Raw genomic sequence first — 12,846 nt, 5'->3', positions numbered from 1 at the left:
ACTTTGAATCAAATAAATTAAGGATACCTCTTGTTTGCATAGAAACAGAATTTCATTTTTTTTATAAACTATTTCTATATATTAATAATAAGGAAGCAATAGTAAAAATATTTGATCTTCTACCCACCTACCCTATTATTTGGTATGTAGCAGTAAACTCAATTTTTGGTCTAAATACTTGGCAGTTTTTAGCAGTTTCTTTTGACATACCACCACATGCATGAATGCTTGGTCATAACATAAACAGATATATTGTAGTGTGCTTGCTCGTCAACAATTTTAAATATTGTAGGACGACTGTCTTCCATAATAATCTGTAATAGACTAGTGATAAGAAGATGGGCCTGTGTCCATGATCATTCAAAACTTTTTAACTAATCACCAGATTAGATTTTTATTGGGTATTCTGTTTACTAGTTTAAATTACCAGTTTATAAATATAATTAACAGCTGCAAGTATACAAGATATCTTTCGGGTAAACTCAACTCAAACCAATGTATTAGATTAAATAATCTGCCTTTTGACCACAATTGTAGCTTAGTTCTCGTATGAAGCATGCATGCAACAATTCTTGTGAACTATACAAATAGTCAAAACATACAATATTTCTGCGACCTTGTTAGAAGACCAAACCTTTGAATTACTTACCAGATTATATTTATTCACCAAGATATAAAGCATAATATAAATAAAATGTTGACATATGTCTATGACCATGTATGCATAATGACTTTCATAAAGTATCACACCATTCATGTAACAATATATGGTGTACACTACAAATCAAGGGTTGACCTATCAGTGGCAGATCTAGAACTTTTCATAAGGGGGGGGGGGGGGGGGCGCTGACTGACCTAAGGGGGAGCCCGCTCCAGTCATGCTTCAGTGATTCCCTATATAATCAACCAAATTTTTCCCACGAAAGGGGGGGCCCCCCTGGATCCGCCTATGCCTATGACCTTGTATATAGACCAACTTTTTAATTATGAGGCTTTCTATACCAATATCAAAATAGAATAAGATTTGAAAGCCTATAAATATAAATAGCACCACTGGTATAAGAGTCAATGCAAATTATCTACATGTCTCTCATTAATAGCATACCACAAAAATAATCTTGAGAGTATAATCTGTAAGTTTTTTAAACCAAAACCAATATGAATCTCCTGCAACTCTGTTACAAGCAAGATTTAGAAAAGGCCACTATTGAAAATGGACCAAATCTTAAATTCTGTAGTCTCAACACTGAAAATGGTCAACAGACAGACTGACCACTGCAATAACCAGAGAACCTGTTATTTTCAATTCAAATAGAGGACACACTTAATTGAATTATTAATCTCTGTATGGAATAAGCTTATATGCAAAGGGTCTGTAAGCAGAAAAAAAAATGAAATACATATCTATCCATGTTTATGTAAGTTTCCTTTCTACATTCAAGTTTGATTGTCCCTTTCAAGTCGGTTTTACCTTTCTTTTATCATTATAAAATTATGTACTTAATATCAATTGAAAACTGCATGAAACTGAAAAAAATAACTCTATTTTCATCATGTTGGTTGATGGCGTCATGGGGTATAATTTTAACAGAAACTTAACTCTGTGGTGAAGGCTGAAGGCTGTACTTTGACCTATAATTATCAACTTTTTATATATTGTGACTTTGATGGAGCGTTGTCTCATTGGCACTCATACCACATCTTCTTATTTATACCATTAGATGTTCTAAATACGATTCTGATCAGTCTATAGAAGGGAAGATTTTTAAAGCAACTTATGTGGATAGCAATATGTCAGTCAAAATGGTTGTCTGTTTTCAATTACAAACTACACTACAATTACACTACAGTGGAAGGAAATTACAGTAGCAGTTAAATTAAGGGTTACCAGCAATCAAACAATAAGTAATTGATGGATGGATGTTTAACGTCCAGTGGCAAGTCAGATGCATATTCAGGATGAGAACATGATAATGATTAATGAATATTAACCCTGCTTTGTACTCGACCGACACACTGACCTGGATTTTTAACATGCTAGCTCACAAGGTAACAGTTCGCAGGAATATATGTCACTTACCCAGACACATTATTCTGACTGAACAGTCCGGGCCGAACAGTCTTTGCTCTAACTCCTTATTGCCGCGTGCTTGGCGAAGAAGCAGCAAATACCAATTTTCAAGTCTTTGGTTTGACCCCGCCGAGGGTGGAACCCACAACCTACCGCACTCGAGGCGACCACACTAACCATTACATCACCGAGGCGGTGTAAAGAATTGAATATAAATCTTCTCATTCTAAAGGTCAAATACAAAAGCTTGAAATGAAATTGGAAGCAATTTTTTTTTATTTAGAATATCAATAAACTGCATGTCCCACTTGTTTCTATAGATGTCCCAGTGTTCATGTGATGAAATATTGAAACGTCTCACTGAAATAATAAGAAAACTATATATTGTCAAATGAATAATTAGAAAAAAAATTGTAAAACTGTTTGCTTTTATCATTTAAAACTATAACAGCTACGTATGATGAATAATGCAGATCCGGAAATTTATAATTAATTTACTGTGTGGACACAGACATGCATGGATAGTATCCAGCATTCAAGACCAATACTGGTCTGGACCTGCGTCACTGCATATATTTGCTCTACAGAAAATCTAAAACAATTCCTTCAATAGAAACCAAAAAATTTTGTCTAAAAATTTTCCTTGTACAATAAGTGGCTAAATTTCAAACTTTCGGCAAACAGGAAGTGGCTGCACCACAGATCTTTAAATTTCTTACACCCTACAACTCAACATAGTCAAGCTCTGTTCCAAATATAAAATCATTCCCTTTCATAGAAGCCAAGAAAACTTTGACGAAAAATTTTCCTTGTACATTGAGTAGCTAAATTTCAAACTATCGGCAAACAGGAAGTGGCTGCACCGCAAATCTTAAAATTGCTTACACACTACAACTCAACATGATCAAGCTCTGGACCAAATATAAAATCATTCCCTTTCATAGAAACCAAGAAAACTTTGTCTAAAAATTTTCCTTGTACAATAAGTGGCTAAATTTCAAACTTTCGGCAAACAGGAAGTGGCTGCACCACAGATCTTTAAATTTCTTACACCCTACAACTCAACATAGTCAAGCTCTGTTCCAAATATAAAATCATTCCCTTTCATAGAAGCCAAGAAAACTTTGACGAAAAATTTTCCTTGTACATTGAGTAGCTAAATTTCAAACTATCGGCAAACAGGAAGTGGCTGCACCGCAAATCTTAAAATTGCTTACACACTACAACTCAACATGATCAAGCTCTGGACCAAATATAAAATCATTCCCTTTCATAGAAACCAAGAAAACTTTGACGAAAAATTTTCCTTGTACACTGAGTAGCTAAATTTCAAACTATCAGCAAACAGGAAGTGGCTGCATCGCAGATCTAAAAATTGCTTACACTTTACAACTCAACATGATCAAGCTCTGGACCAAATATAAAATCATTCCCTTTCATAGAAGCCAAGAAATCTTTTGACTAAAGTTGATATGCAAGTCTTTCGGACGGACGGAATGACGGACGGAGTCGAGCGGTTACTAGACCTGCTTTCACCGTTGGTGACGCAGGTAAAAAAAACACCCCTTTTAATCCAAATAATTACATTACAGTACTAGTATATTTCAACATATAAATCTGTTATTTTGATTGGCTAACAACAATCTCACGTCATTCTTCATAGCACACTGATATGTAACACCCATGATAGCACATGCTTTATATTTATAATTTCCAACGGTTCGATAGTATAGTGGGAAATTATTGTAATAACGGTACTAGTGAATACTATTGATACGGGTACTTCTTATGTACACGTATATACATACATGTATCACGTGATACTGATATTTAGTGGGAATATTTTCCCTTGTTGGTCACTTCTAGCCAAGCATCAGACTGGACAACAGTGAAATAAATTTCATTTTCAATTGAATTGTTATTCTAATTTGTATTTAGTAGGGATTTATAAAGTTACTTGATTTATTATGTATTCCATATAGTATATTTATTCAGTTATACACAGTCCAAGTGTACCTCTCGAGACGGTCTTCCGAGCATTTGGGTTTGGACACAGGTTTCCAAAATTTTCCACTTTATTTAAAATGTAGTCTTTTGACTGCAGTTTAAATGGAGTTTGAACCGAGGTAACTCGTTTTTGTTGGTTTTTCCTGGCCGGCGGGATCGTTTATGACAGAGCCCATATTTTTGAACACAATTTACTCGTTTTTTCTAAAGAATTCCTTATGAAAGTTTATTTATAGTGCATTGATACTTATGCTTCATGTATATTGTGTATATATATATCTATTATATTTATATTAATAAAATATGGGGTCCACCAGTATTGCTGGGCTATCGGCTATATATAGTATTTTAGTATTTATTGATATGCCTAGAAATAGTATTTAGTAAAGTTGATACGTACAGGTAAATATATACAAAAAAATGATAGAGATTGTTTTTTCCTTCATCCTAGCAAAAATATGTAATTATAAGAATTGAATGGTCTTTGAGCAATATAATAGGCTTGTCAAACCGTTGATCGTGCACGCAATCCAAGAATGGCTTCATACAAAATGTATAGCTTTGTCATCATGTCTCAATTGTTTTTTTTTTAATGTTTTTATCACTATTTTTTTTTTAAAGGTGACTTTTTCAATAAAAGTTTGATGAAAGTATTCAAATATAAATAAGATGTGGTATGCGTGCCAATGAGACACTTCTCCATCCAAATCACAGTGTATAAAAAGTTAACATGCAAAAAAATACATGAACAAGATCACTTTTATCTAGTTAAATTGTTACCTGTTGCTTTAAACTATTTTTTTCAGCCAAGGATGTTTCCATTTATCTTCCAGAATATGACATGATTCTTCCATGTTCAGTCTTCTTTGCTTTACATCCTCTATTTGTCTGTTTTTTTTCTCTTGAGTGAGTCAATACCTGTGTCATAAATTACATAACTATTACATTGTCTTATTGGCACTTATATCAAATATCATTTTGTCTTATGCTCTAGATTTTTTTTTTGCCTAACTAATATTTCGATTTGAGTCACTGATAAGTGTTGATTACACAAAACAGGTGTCTGGTTAACATTAAAAGCCTGGTACGTTTGATATTATTTAAAACATTGAATTTATTGACTAAACATTAAACAGTCAGGGGTACTACTTAAACAAGTGATTTCAGGATCACCTATTAAAGTGATTGCGCTATTGAAAAATGAAAAATGTTTATAAAATTAGAAACACTTTTTAAAATCACTTGCATAAGTGATTTGAGATGTAAACATTAAATCACTTATTATAACATTTTCTCAATAATTTACCCACAATCTAGATTTACATAGGGTTAAAAAAACTATTCTATTGAAAATACAACTGAATACATGCAAAAATGCTCTTTTGCTAAATTATTTTGTCAGTTTTTAAAATTTATTTGGATTATGCTTAAACTGGGATAATTTGTAGATACGGTCAAAACCTTGAAGTAAATCATACTAATTATAAAGAAAACAAAGCAGATTACATAAATGTGTTGACCTTTATGTTATTGGTAGAGTAGTAAACTCTAGAAATATAGTATATAGAAGACAGAAATAGTCCCAAGGGTTCTTTTTAAAGCTTCAGCGCACTAACTTGCTGCCCAAGCGCACTGATAAAATTGATATATCAAGATAAAGAGATAATTGATCTATGTAGACAAATTTCAGAAAAAATTGCCATTTCATGGAAAATTAGTGAAATCAGCATTTGAAGATCAAAGAAAACACCAAAATCACTTAAATAGGTGATTACTGAAATTTGAAAATCACTGAAATAAGCGATAATGAAATCACTTGTTTGAGTCATACCCCTGACTGTTAAATCTGGGGCATTTTTGATTTTCTATTTTAGTTACTGATTAATATATATATATACTTAACTGAAAAAAAATCCAGTTAACATCCTGTGTTCTTGTGATGAAAATATTTCACTTCTTCCTGTAATAGTTAGTTATGAAAATAATTATGTTATACATATTTTATAGTTTTTGGATAGTTTTTCAGTGTACTGTAAATGATACCAAGGTTTTTGTTGACATCCCTGGACGTTGTCTTGTGAGGTTGTCCATGGGTTTTCAAACAATACTGATTTTTATAGTTCGTTCGTATGTTGTACTGTTACCACTGTCTCAAGTTAGGGGAGGGTTAGGATGCCGCTAACATGGTTAAGCCGCCACATTATGTATGTTTGTGCCTGTCCCAAGTTAGGAGCCTGTAATTCGTTGTTGAGTTACATATTTGTTTTTTGTTAATTTTTTTGTAAATTAATCAGGCCATTATTTTTTGTGTCATTTGGTCTCTGGTGAAGAGTTGTCTCATTGGCAATCACACCACATCCTCTTTTTTATACATACATAAATTTGCAGTGACATCACAACTTATAACTGACCAATCAATGATTAGCATTTTTGCTCGGGCATTTTTGTTATGTAAACAATGTTGAGAGATGAAACTAATAGGAATCCTCTAGACTTTTCATAGACTTCAATGCAAATGAATTTAATTGATATGTATCGACACCAGTTAAATATCACAATTTTACTCTTTTAATGTTGTTAAAGACACATATAATATCTCCATTTTGATTTTTTTCATACTATATCCATCGGTTAAAAAATAATCAGCAATAAAAATATTCAGTCATTACCTTCAAATAGAGGAAAAATCTAGAGGATTCCTATTGGCATCACCACCTGAAAAATTGAAATGCCAGGATGTCCGGATTTATGTATACGTTATATTTAAATTTTAATATTCTAACTTCAGGCATACTGAATTCGGACCCAAAAAAATAAAAAAAATAAAAAAGTCTGGGATGACATAATGATGGAGAAGGAGACATTAGCCTGACTCAAATATGTGAAGATTTAGATTTACCTGTATATAGGAAAAGATCCAATCCTTGACAATGACAATTACAAGGACTTTCACGAATTGCTGCAAACGTAAAAATAACATTACATGGACAATTTTAAGAATGAATGTTTAAAGATGGTTTTTGTCCAGCTATAATTTTGTTGCAATGGAGATTCAGGATGAATTGCATGGACGAAACGACACAAAGATGTGAAAGCTGATGATGGACAAGAATCGATTGAAATAAATTTTAATGAGGGAGAGCAGCAAAGACACATGTCAGAAGAAATAGAATCTTGTCAACGGGGAATCAGAAGATTAAAGCTGATGATGAGTTTACAGCTTTTGCTGAAAAGGCTCTTTTCAGAGCCAAAAAGATATTTCAAAAAGAATTCAAATTGTTGTGACATCATAAAACTATGGTATAATTGTGGTCAAGGTCGCTTTTAAATAGAACAATTGCTAAAAATAAACCATGGTATAACTAAATAATATCATAGTTTGCTATGGTATAATCTTAAGAAAATGGGATTTGCTCATTGTTGAAGGCTATACGGTGACCTATATTTGGTAATTTCTGTGTCATTTGGTCTCTTGTGAAGAGTTGTCTCATTAGCAATCACACCACATCATCTTTTTTATATTCATGTTGTCTTTGGTATTCATGGTATAAAATCAAGTTCTATCAACAAATATAAAAGAAAAAAATCCCAAAAAGAAGTTGAAAATGACCTCAAACCTTTGATTTGATTTTATAGAACTATAATTTACTGCTTGGTTTTGATTGATATTGTGTAATAAAGAATCAAATAAAAAAAAAATATGGCTTAACATACCTTCCTCTCATCACTCATTTTAATCTGTAATGTCCAATAATGTGGCAACTGCAAGTCCCAGTTTTCTTGTGATGAAATATCCAAACATTTTGCTGAACTTAATGTGGCAATGGCAAGTCCCAGTTTTCTTGTGATGAAATATCCAAACATTTTGATGAACTTAATGTGGCAATGGCAAGTCCCAGTTTTCTTGTGATGAAATATCCAAACATTTTGCTGAACTTAATGTGGCAGTGGCAAGTCCCAGTTTATGTATGTGCCTGTCCCAAGTCAGGAGCCTGTAATTTAGTGGTTGTCGTTTGTTACTGTGTCACATATTTTTTTCTTTCATTTATTTGTACATTAATAAGGCAGTTAGTTTTCTCGTTAGAATTGTTTTACATTTTTCATTCCAGGGCCTTTTATAGCTGACTATGCGGTATGGGCTTTGCTCAATATTGAAGACCGTACAGTGACCTATAGTTGTTAATTTCTGTGTCCTTTGGTCTCTTGTGTAGAGTTGTCTCATTGGCAATTACACCACATCTTCTTTTTTATTATGTATTTTGTTCAATTGCCATTTTAAGTTAAGCCATTTTCAATTATCATTTTACAGTGTGCCTTTTCGTGTTGTAGTTTTATACTGCTGTATTGGCAATTGGTAAAATATTCAAACCAACTGCATATCATATGCACCTGTCATAACCCAGGAACCTGTTGTTCAGTGTTTGTCATTGGTAGTTTGTTAGGTGTTTCTTGTTTCTAGTTTTGTAAATACAATGTAGATTAGACAATTTATTTTCCTGTTTGAATTGAGTTACACTGGTCATTTTGGGGCCCTTTATAGCTTGCTGTTCTGTCTTATGTAAGGCTCTGTGTTGAAGGCTGTACTGTGACCTATAATTGTTCACTTTTAATACATTGTGATTTGGATGGAAAGTTGTCTCATTGGCACACACACACACCAGATCTTATTCATGTAGAAATAAAAATAAAAGTGTGAACCCACAAATGCCTTTGACTATGCTCCTGTAAGATTGTGGATATTTCATTATTCTTTCCCATGTAACTTAGTAGCCCGGGGTGTGATGCCTTGAATATACAATGTATGACTGAAGATTATGCTAATAGATTTGGAGGTGAATGAAATGTTGGGTGACCAGGGTCATGGTGACAAATTCTTCAATGAACTTTATTTTTCAGGATGCTATCAAAAATGAGATATCCGCTCTGAATGGTTATCAGTGTTCGAGTAAAGTTGAGATTGACGACCACTTGCCACATGTATACTCTGCTGATCAAGGCAAAAGGATAATAAAAGATAAAAGCCAAGCTGGGTACTGAACACAATATAAAGGACACATTTCTATCATATAGTTTGTAAAACAAATTTATAATTTTTAGGGTGCATTGGGTGATTATATGTGTGATGTCAAGTTTTTAAAAAGGCACCAACCATTCATCTTTAGAGGGGTGGGAAACCTTTATTTTCTCAGAACAAACTTTTTTATGTTTTAAAGGAACAAACTAATGTTTTATAGCATACAGAAACAACAAATATTTTTCTGAAACATAATGTATTTTTTTTTGTACTTCTAACTGTTTAAGTGACCGGTCAAAATTTCTCAATGCATAAGACCAATGAAAATATGCATGGGACATAGATTTTTTTTATTGAAACAAATCATTTTCTTGACTTGCAAGACACAAGACAAGTCACACATACTTAGAAGTTACAGTTTGTTTGGTATTTTGGTTATGGCTGTTTATAGTTTAGAATTAGGCTATGATTTAATTTTAGTAGGGGGGAGGGGGGGGACTATATTTTGGGCTGCCTTTTTCTAGTTGCAATCTCTGTCTAACATTTTTATTTTTTTTCACTATATGTGTGATATTTGGTCCCGTCTCTTTTTTATAACTTAATCCTGGATTGATTTGTCCAGCTGCTCCTCCTGCTTTTCACTCAAAACTTTGATCCTGTCCTGCCTTTTTTTAAATTGTATCCTAGCACGGGTTCAATACGGGTTCAATGTCTTGATAAATTTGTACCGGGTTTAATGTTCAGTTTTTATATCCCCTCCCGTAAAACTTTTTTTTTTTAACAAATTTCAGAAATTATCAAACATTTTTTCAAAAAAAAAAAAAACACCCAACTTTCATTCAAAAGATGAATGATCAGTGCCTTAATTTAATTCACAATCTTTATAATAAGAGGACCACCATGCCAAGAATACATCCAATCCTCATTCATGGCATACTATCAGAAAAATGCGCCAATTTTTTTTCATCAAATTTTATCAATAATTTTAATTCATACGTGAATAAAATAGAATAAAACTCGAGATATTATATTTTTTCTGTTTTATTTATGCTTTTTCATGTTGAGATGAAGTAACAATCTCTCGAACAATCTTTATGCCTCAAGGACCCCGAGGCAAACAGGGCATACGACCAAAAATAACTTGCGCCAAATTTTCAGAGCTTTTATGTTTTACTTTTATCACGCATTTTTACTAATTGCTGATGAAATATACTCATACTTTACAATACTTGTCTTCCCTGTTCCACACATGCCTGTAATTAGCAAATTATGGCCCTCTCTTGCTTTGGCGAACGAAAATTCTCGTCTATTGTCCATTTTGACAGCTCTGGTAGAAAGAAATAATTTTGCGGGAAAGAAACCGGAAGTTCATGATGGTTCAAAAGTTCAAAAGTTCAATGTTCTAATGTTTATTCATGAGATAGTCGATCGATATTCACTGCTGATTGGAATTTCCTCGACTTCCTCCCATGGCCAAAAATAATGACAAGGATTCTGTCAGGACGTAAAAAGAAGCTGTAAATTAATAATTAGTGACCTGCAAAGTAGTTTAAGTGGTTAATTGAAGTAACAATATGTTTATTAGTTGACGCATAGCGTTTATTCCGATCAAAAAGTCCCAGATTCAAAAAAGTTAAAAAAAATTGAAAAACGCGTTGCATTCCTGTCGCTTCTCTCTACGAGAGAAGCTCTACTGTGATAGTCGAGTTGACATATTTATAGACCCTCATTGATAGGATTTCAACCTCCTGTGATCATCCCTACTATCATTTTCTTAAACATCGTCATTTGATCTGGATGTATCAGCAATAAATTGTGAAAGCGTTTGTATTTGTCAGTCCGACATCTCTACTGGACACAGGCACTTGTCTCAGAAAAACAATTCCTATATACCTGTTGTATCAAGCTATATAGGAATTTCTTTTTACTGAGATAGGTGCCTGTGCTACTAGATCAGGATTCGTTACTGCATGGCTATCAGAGCTCCCTCTGCCTCCATCCCAACCCCTACCACCACGCCCACGAGTTCTGGTAGATTCTGATGGCATGACTGTTTTTTTTTCTCGAGAAATCTAAATACGTATTAATGAGAAATAGAAGGAATTGAACAGTATTCATATATGGAACTAGACGTTATTGCTGAGAGCGTAGTGTGATCGCGACCTATGAACGTTGTACAATCGTGGCAAGAGCGTGCTATAATCGCAATAAAAGCGTGGTAAGATCTTGTTGCAATCGGATAAATCGTGGTATGGTCGTAGTGAGAACGTGATGAGCGTAGTAAGATAAATATAATCGTAGTGAGATCGCAGTAAAATCGTGGTAAGAACGTGGTATAATCGTAGTAGGATAGTTTTAGAAGCGTAATGAGAACGTAGTAGTATCGTGAAAAAAATAAAAGTTTACATTTTCATGCCGCTCATACCGCAACCTCACCACGATCTGAATTTATTTTAGATCGCAGTGATCGTGGTGCGGTCATGGTGTAGTGGGACTTGGGCTTAACGTCAATATCGTGTTCCGAATCATTCCTTCTATTTCTCATTAATACGGAGAGTTTCTAGGAAACAATGCAGTCATGCTACCAAAATCTCCGTAAGTGTAAGGGTAGAGGTAGTGGCAGAGGGAGATTTGATAGTAAAGAATCTTGATCCAGAAGATATATTGTCGGACCGACCAATTTAAGCTGAATCACAACTATTTGCTGGTCCATCAAGTTCAAATGACGATGCCTTAGTGAGCGATAGTAGGGATGACACAGATGTGTCAAAAATGATTGAGCTGTTGTCGATTAAGGCCAAAATTACATATAGCTAAACAAAAACTGGAGAGCTTTTATAAATTTTATATGACAATGAGCATGATATCATGAAACGAAAATTTACATTTTAATGCCACTCATACTGCGAGTCCACCACGATCTGAATTTATTTTAGATTGCAGTGAGCGTGGTGCGATCGTGGTGTAGTGTGACATGGGCTTTACTGGGATTTTAGCAATCAGAACGTTATTCGAATGACATTAGGGTTGTATTGGTAGTGTTTTAAAAACAAATACTCGTTTGTATTTTTATATTGTAACTAATGTTGGGTTTCGGATAGAGGATGATGTTTGTAAGAAATTCCGGAACATGCGACATACACAGAATAGTTAGGCGAGTTACTTGAATAAGCTAATACTAATACTAGTAGTTTGAAAACAGAATATGATACAATGTTGAAATATATATATTGTTGGGACTCCGAAAGGAAAAAACAGAGAGAAAGGTTCTGGATGCATCAGCTATGTACTCTTGAACCTGATGGACTTAATGAGAGGGATGAAAAACAGTTCTACCCAAAATCAAAGGAATAAATGATGAATTACATTCTATTTAACTAAAACAATTATTTGTTTGGATTTAAAAATTGTTATGTACAATAAACGGCAAAAATATGTTTTATATAGATGCTATTGTTTCAGAAAAAGGGAGAAGGTTTGGATCCATTAAAACGTTTAATCCCGCTGCAAATGTTTGCACCTGTCCTAAGTCAGGAATCTGATGTACAGTAGTTGTCGTTTGTTTATGTAATATATACGTGTTTCTCGTTTCTCGTTTTGTTTATATAGATTAGACCGTTGGTTTTCCCGTTTGAATGGTTTTACACTAGTAATTTTGGGGCCCTTTATAGCTTGTTGTTCGGTGTGAGCCAAGGCTCCGTGTTGAAGGCCGTACTTTAACCTATAATGGTTTACTTTTTAAATTGTTATTTGT

General features: G+C 33.7%; 1 protein-coding gene across 4 annotated transcripts; it reads right to left on the bottom strand.

The window, feature by feature from the left end:
* Positions 1–2,324: 2,324 nt before the first annotated feature.
* On the bottom strand, positions 2,325–10,844 carry LOC143069197 (uncharacterized). Of its 4 annotated transcripts, none has more exons than XR_012976343.1 (5): positions 10,312–10,844; positions 6,978–7,037; positions 5,982–6,038; positions 4,859–4,996; positions 2,325–2,431 (listed from the first exon to the last, which is right to left on the bottom strand). XR_012976343.1 is itself a non-coding variant. In XM_076243711.1 (4 exons), the coding sequence occupies exons 1-4, from the start codon at positions 10,407–10,409 to the stop codon at positions 5,997–5,999; spliced, it is 327 nt and encodes a 108-aa protein (XP_076099826.1). In that variant the 5' UTR covers positions 10,410–10,844; the 3' UTR covers positions 5,038–5,996. The 4 variants fall into 4 exon arrangements, 1 of the variants encoding a protein (XP_076099826.1); XR_012976342.1 differs by lacking the exon at positions 10,312–10,844 and adding an exon at positions 7,793–8,059; XR_012976344.1 differs by lacking the exon at positions 6,978–7,037.
* Between the last annotated feature and the right edge of the window lie 2,002 nt (positions 10,845–12,846).

This window comes from Mytilus galloprovincialis, chromosome 3 (assembly GCF_965363235.1).
Source record: "Mytilus galloprovincialis chromosome 3, xbMytGall1.hap1.1, whole genome shotgun sequence".
Lineage (NCBI taxonomy): Eukaryota > Metazoa > Mollusca > Bivalvia > Mytilida > Mytilidae > Mytilus > Mytilus galloprovincialis.
The sequence above is the reverse complement of the archived record's forward strand: the minus strand, read 5'-3'. Positions and strand labels throughout refer to the sequence as shown.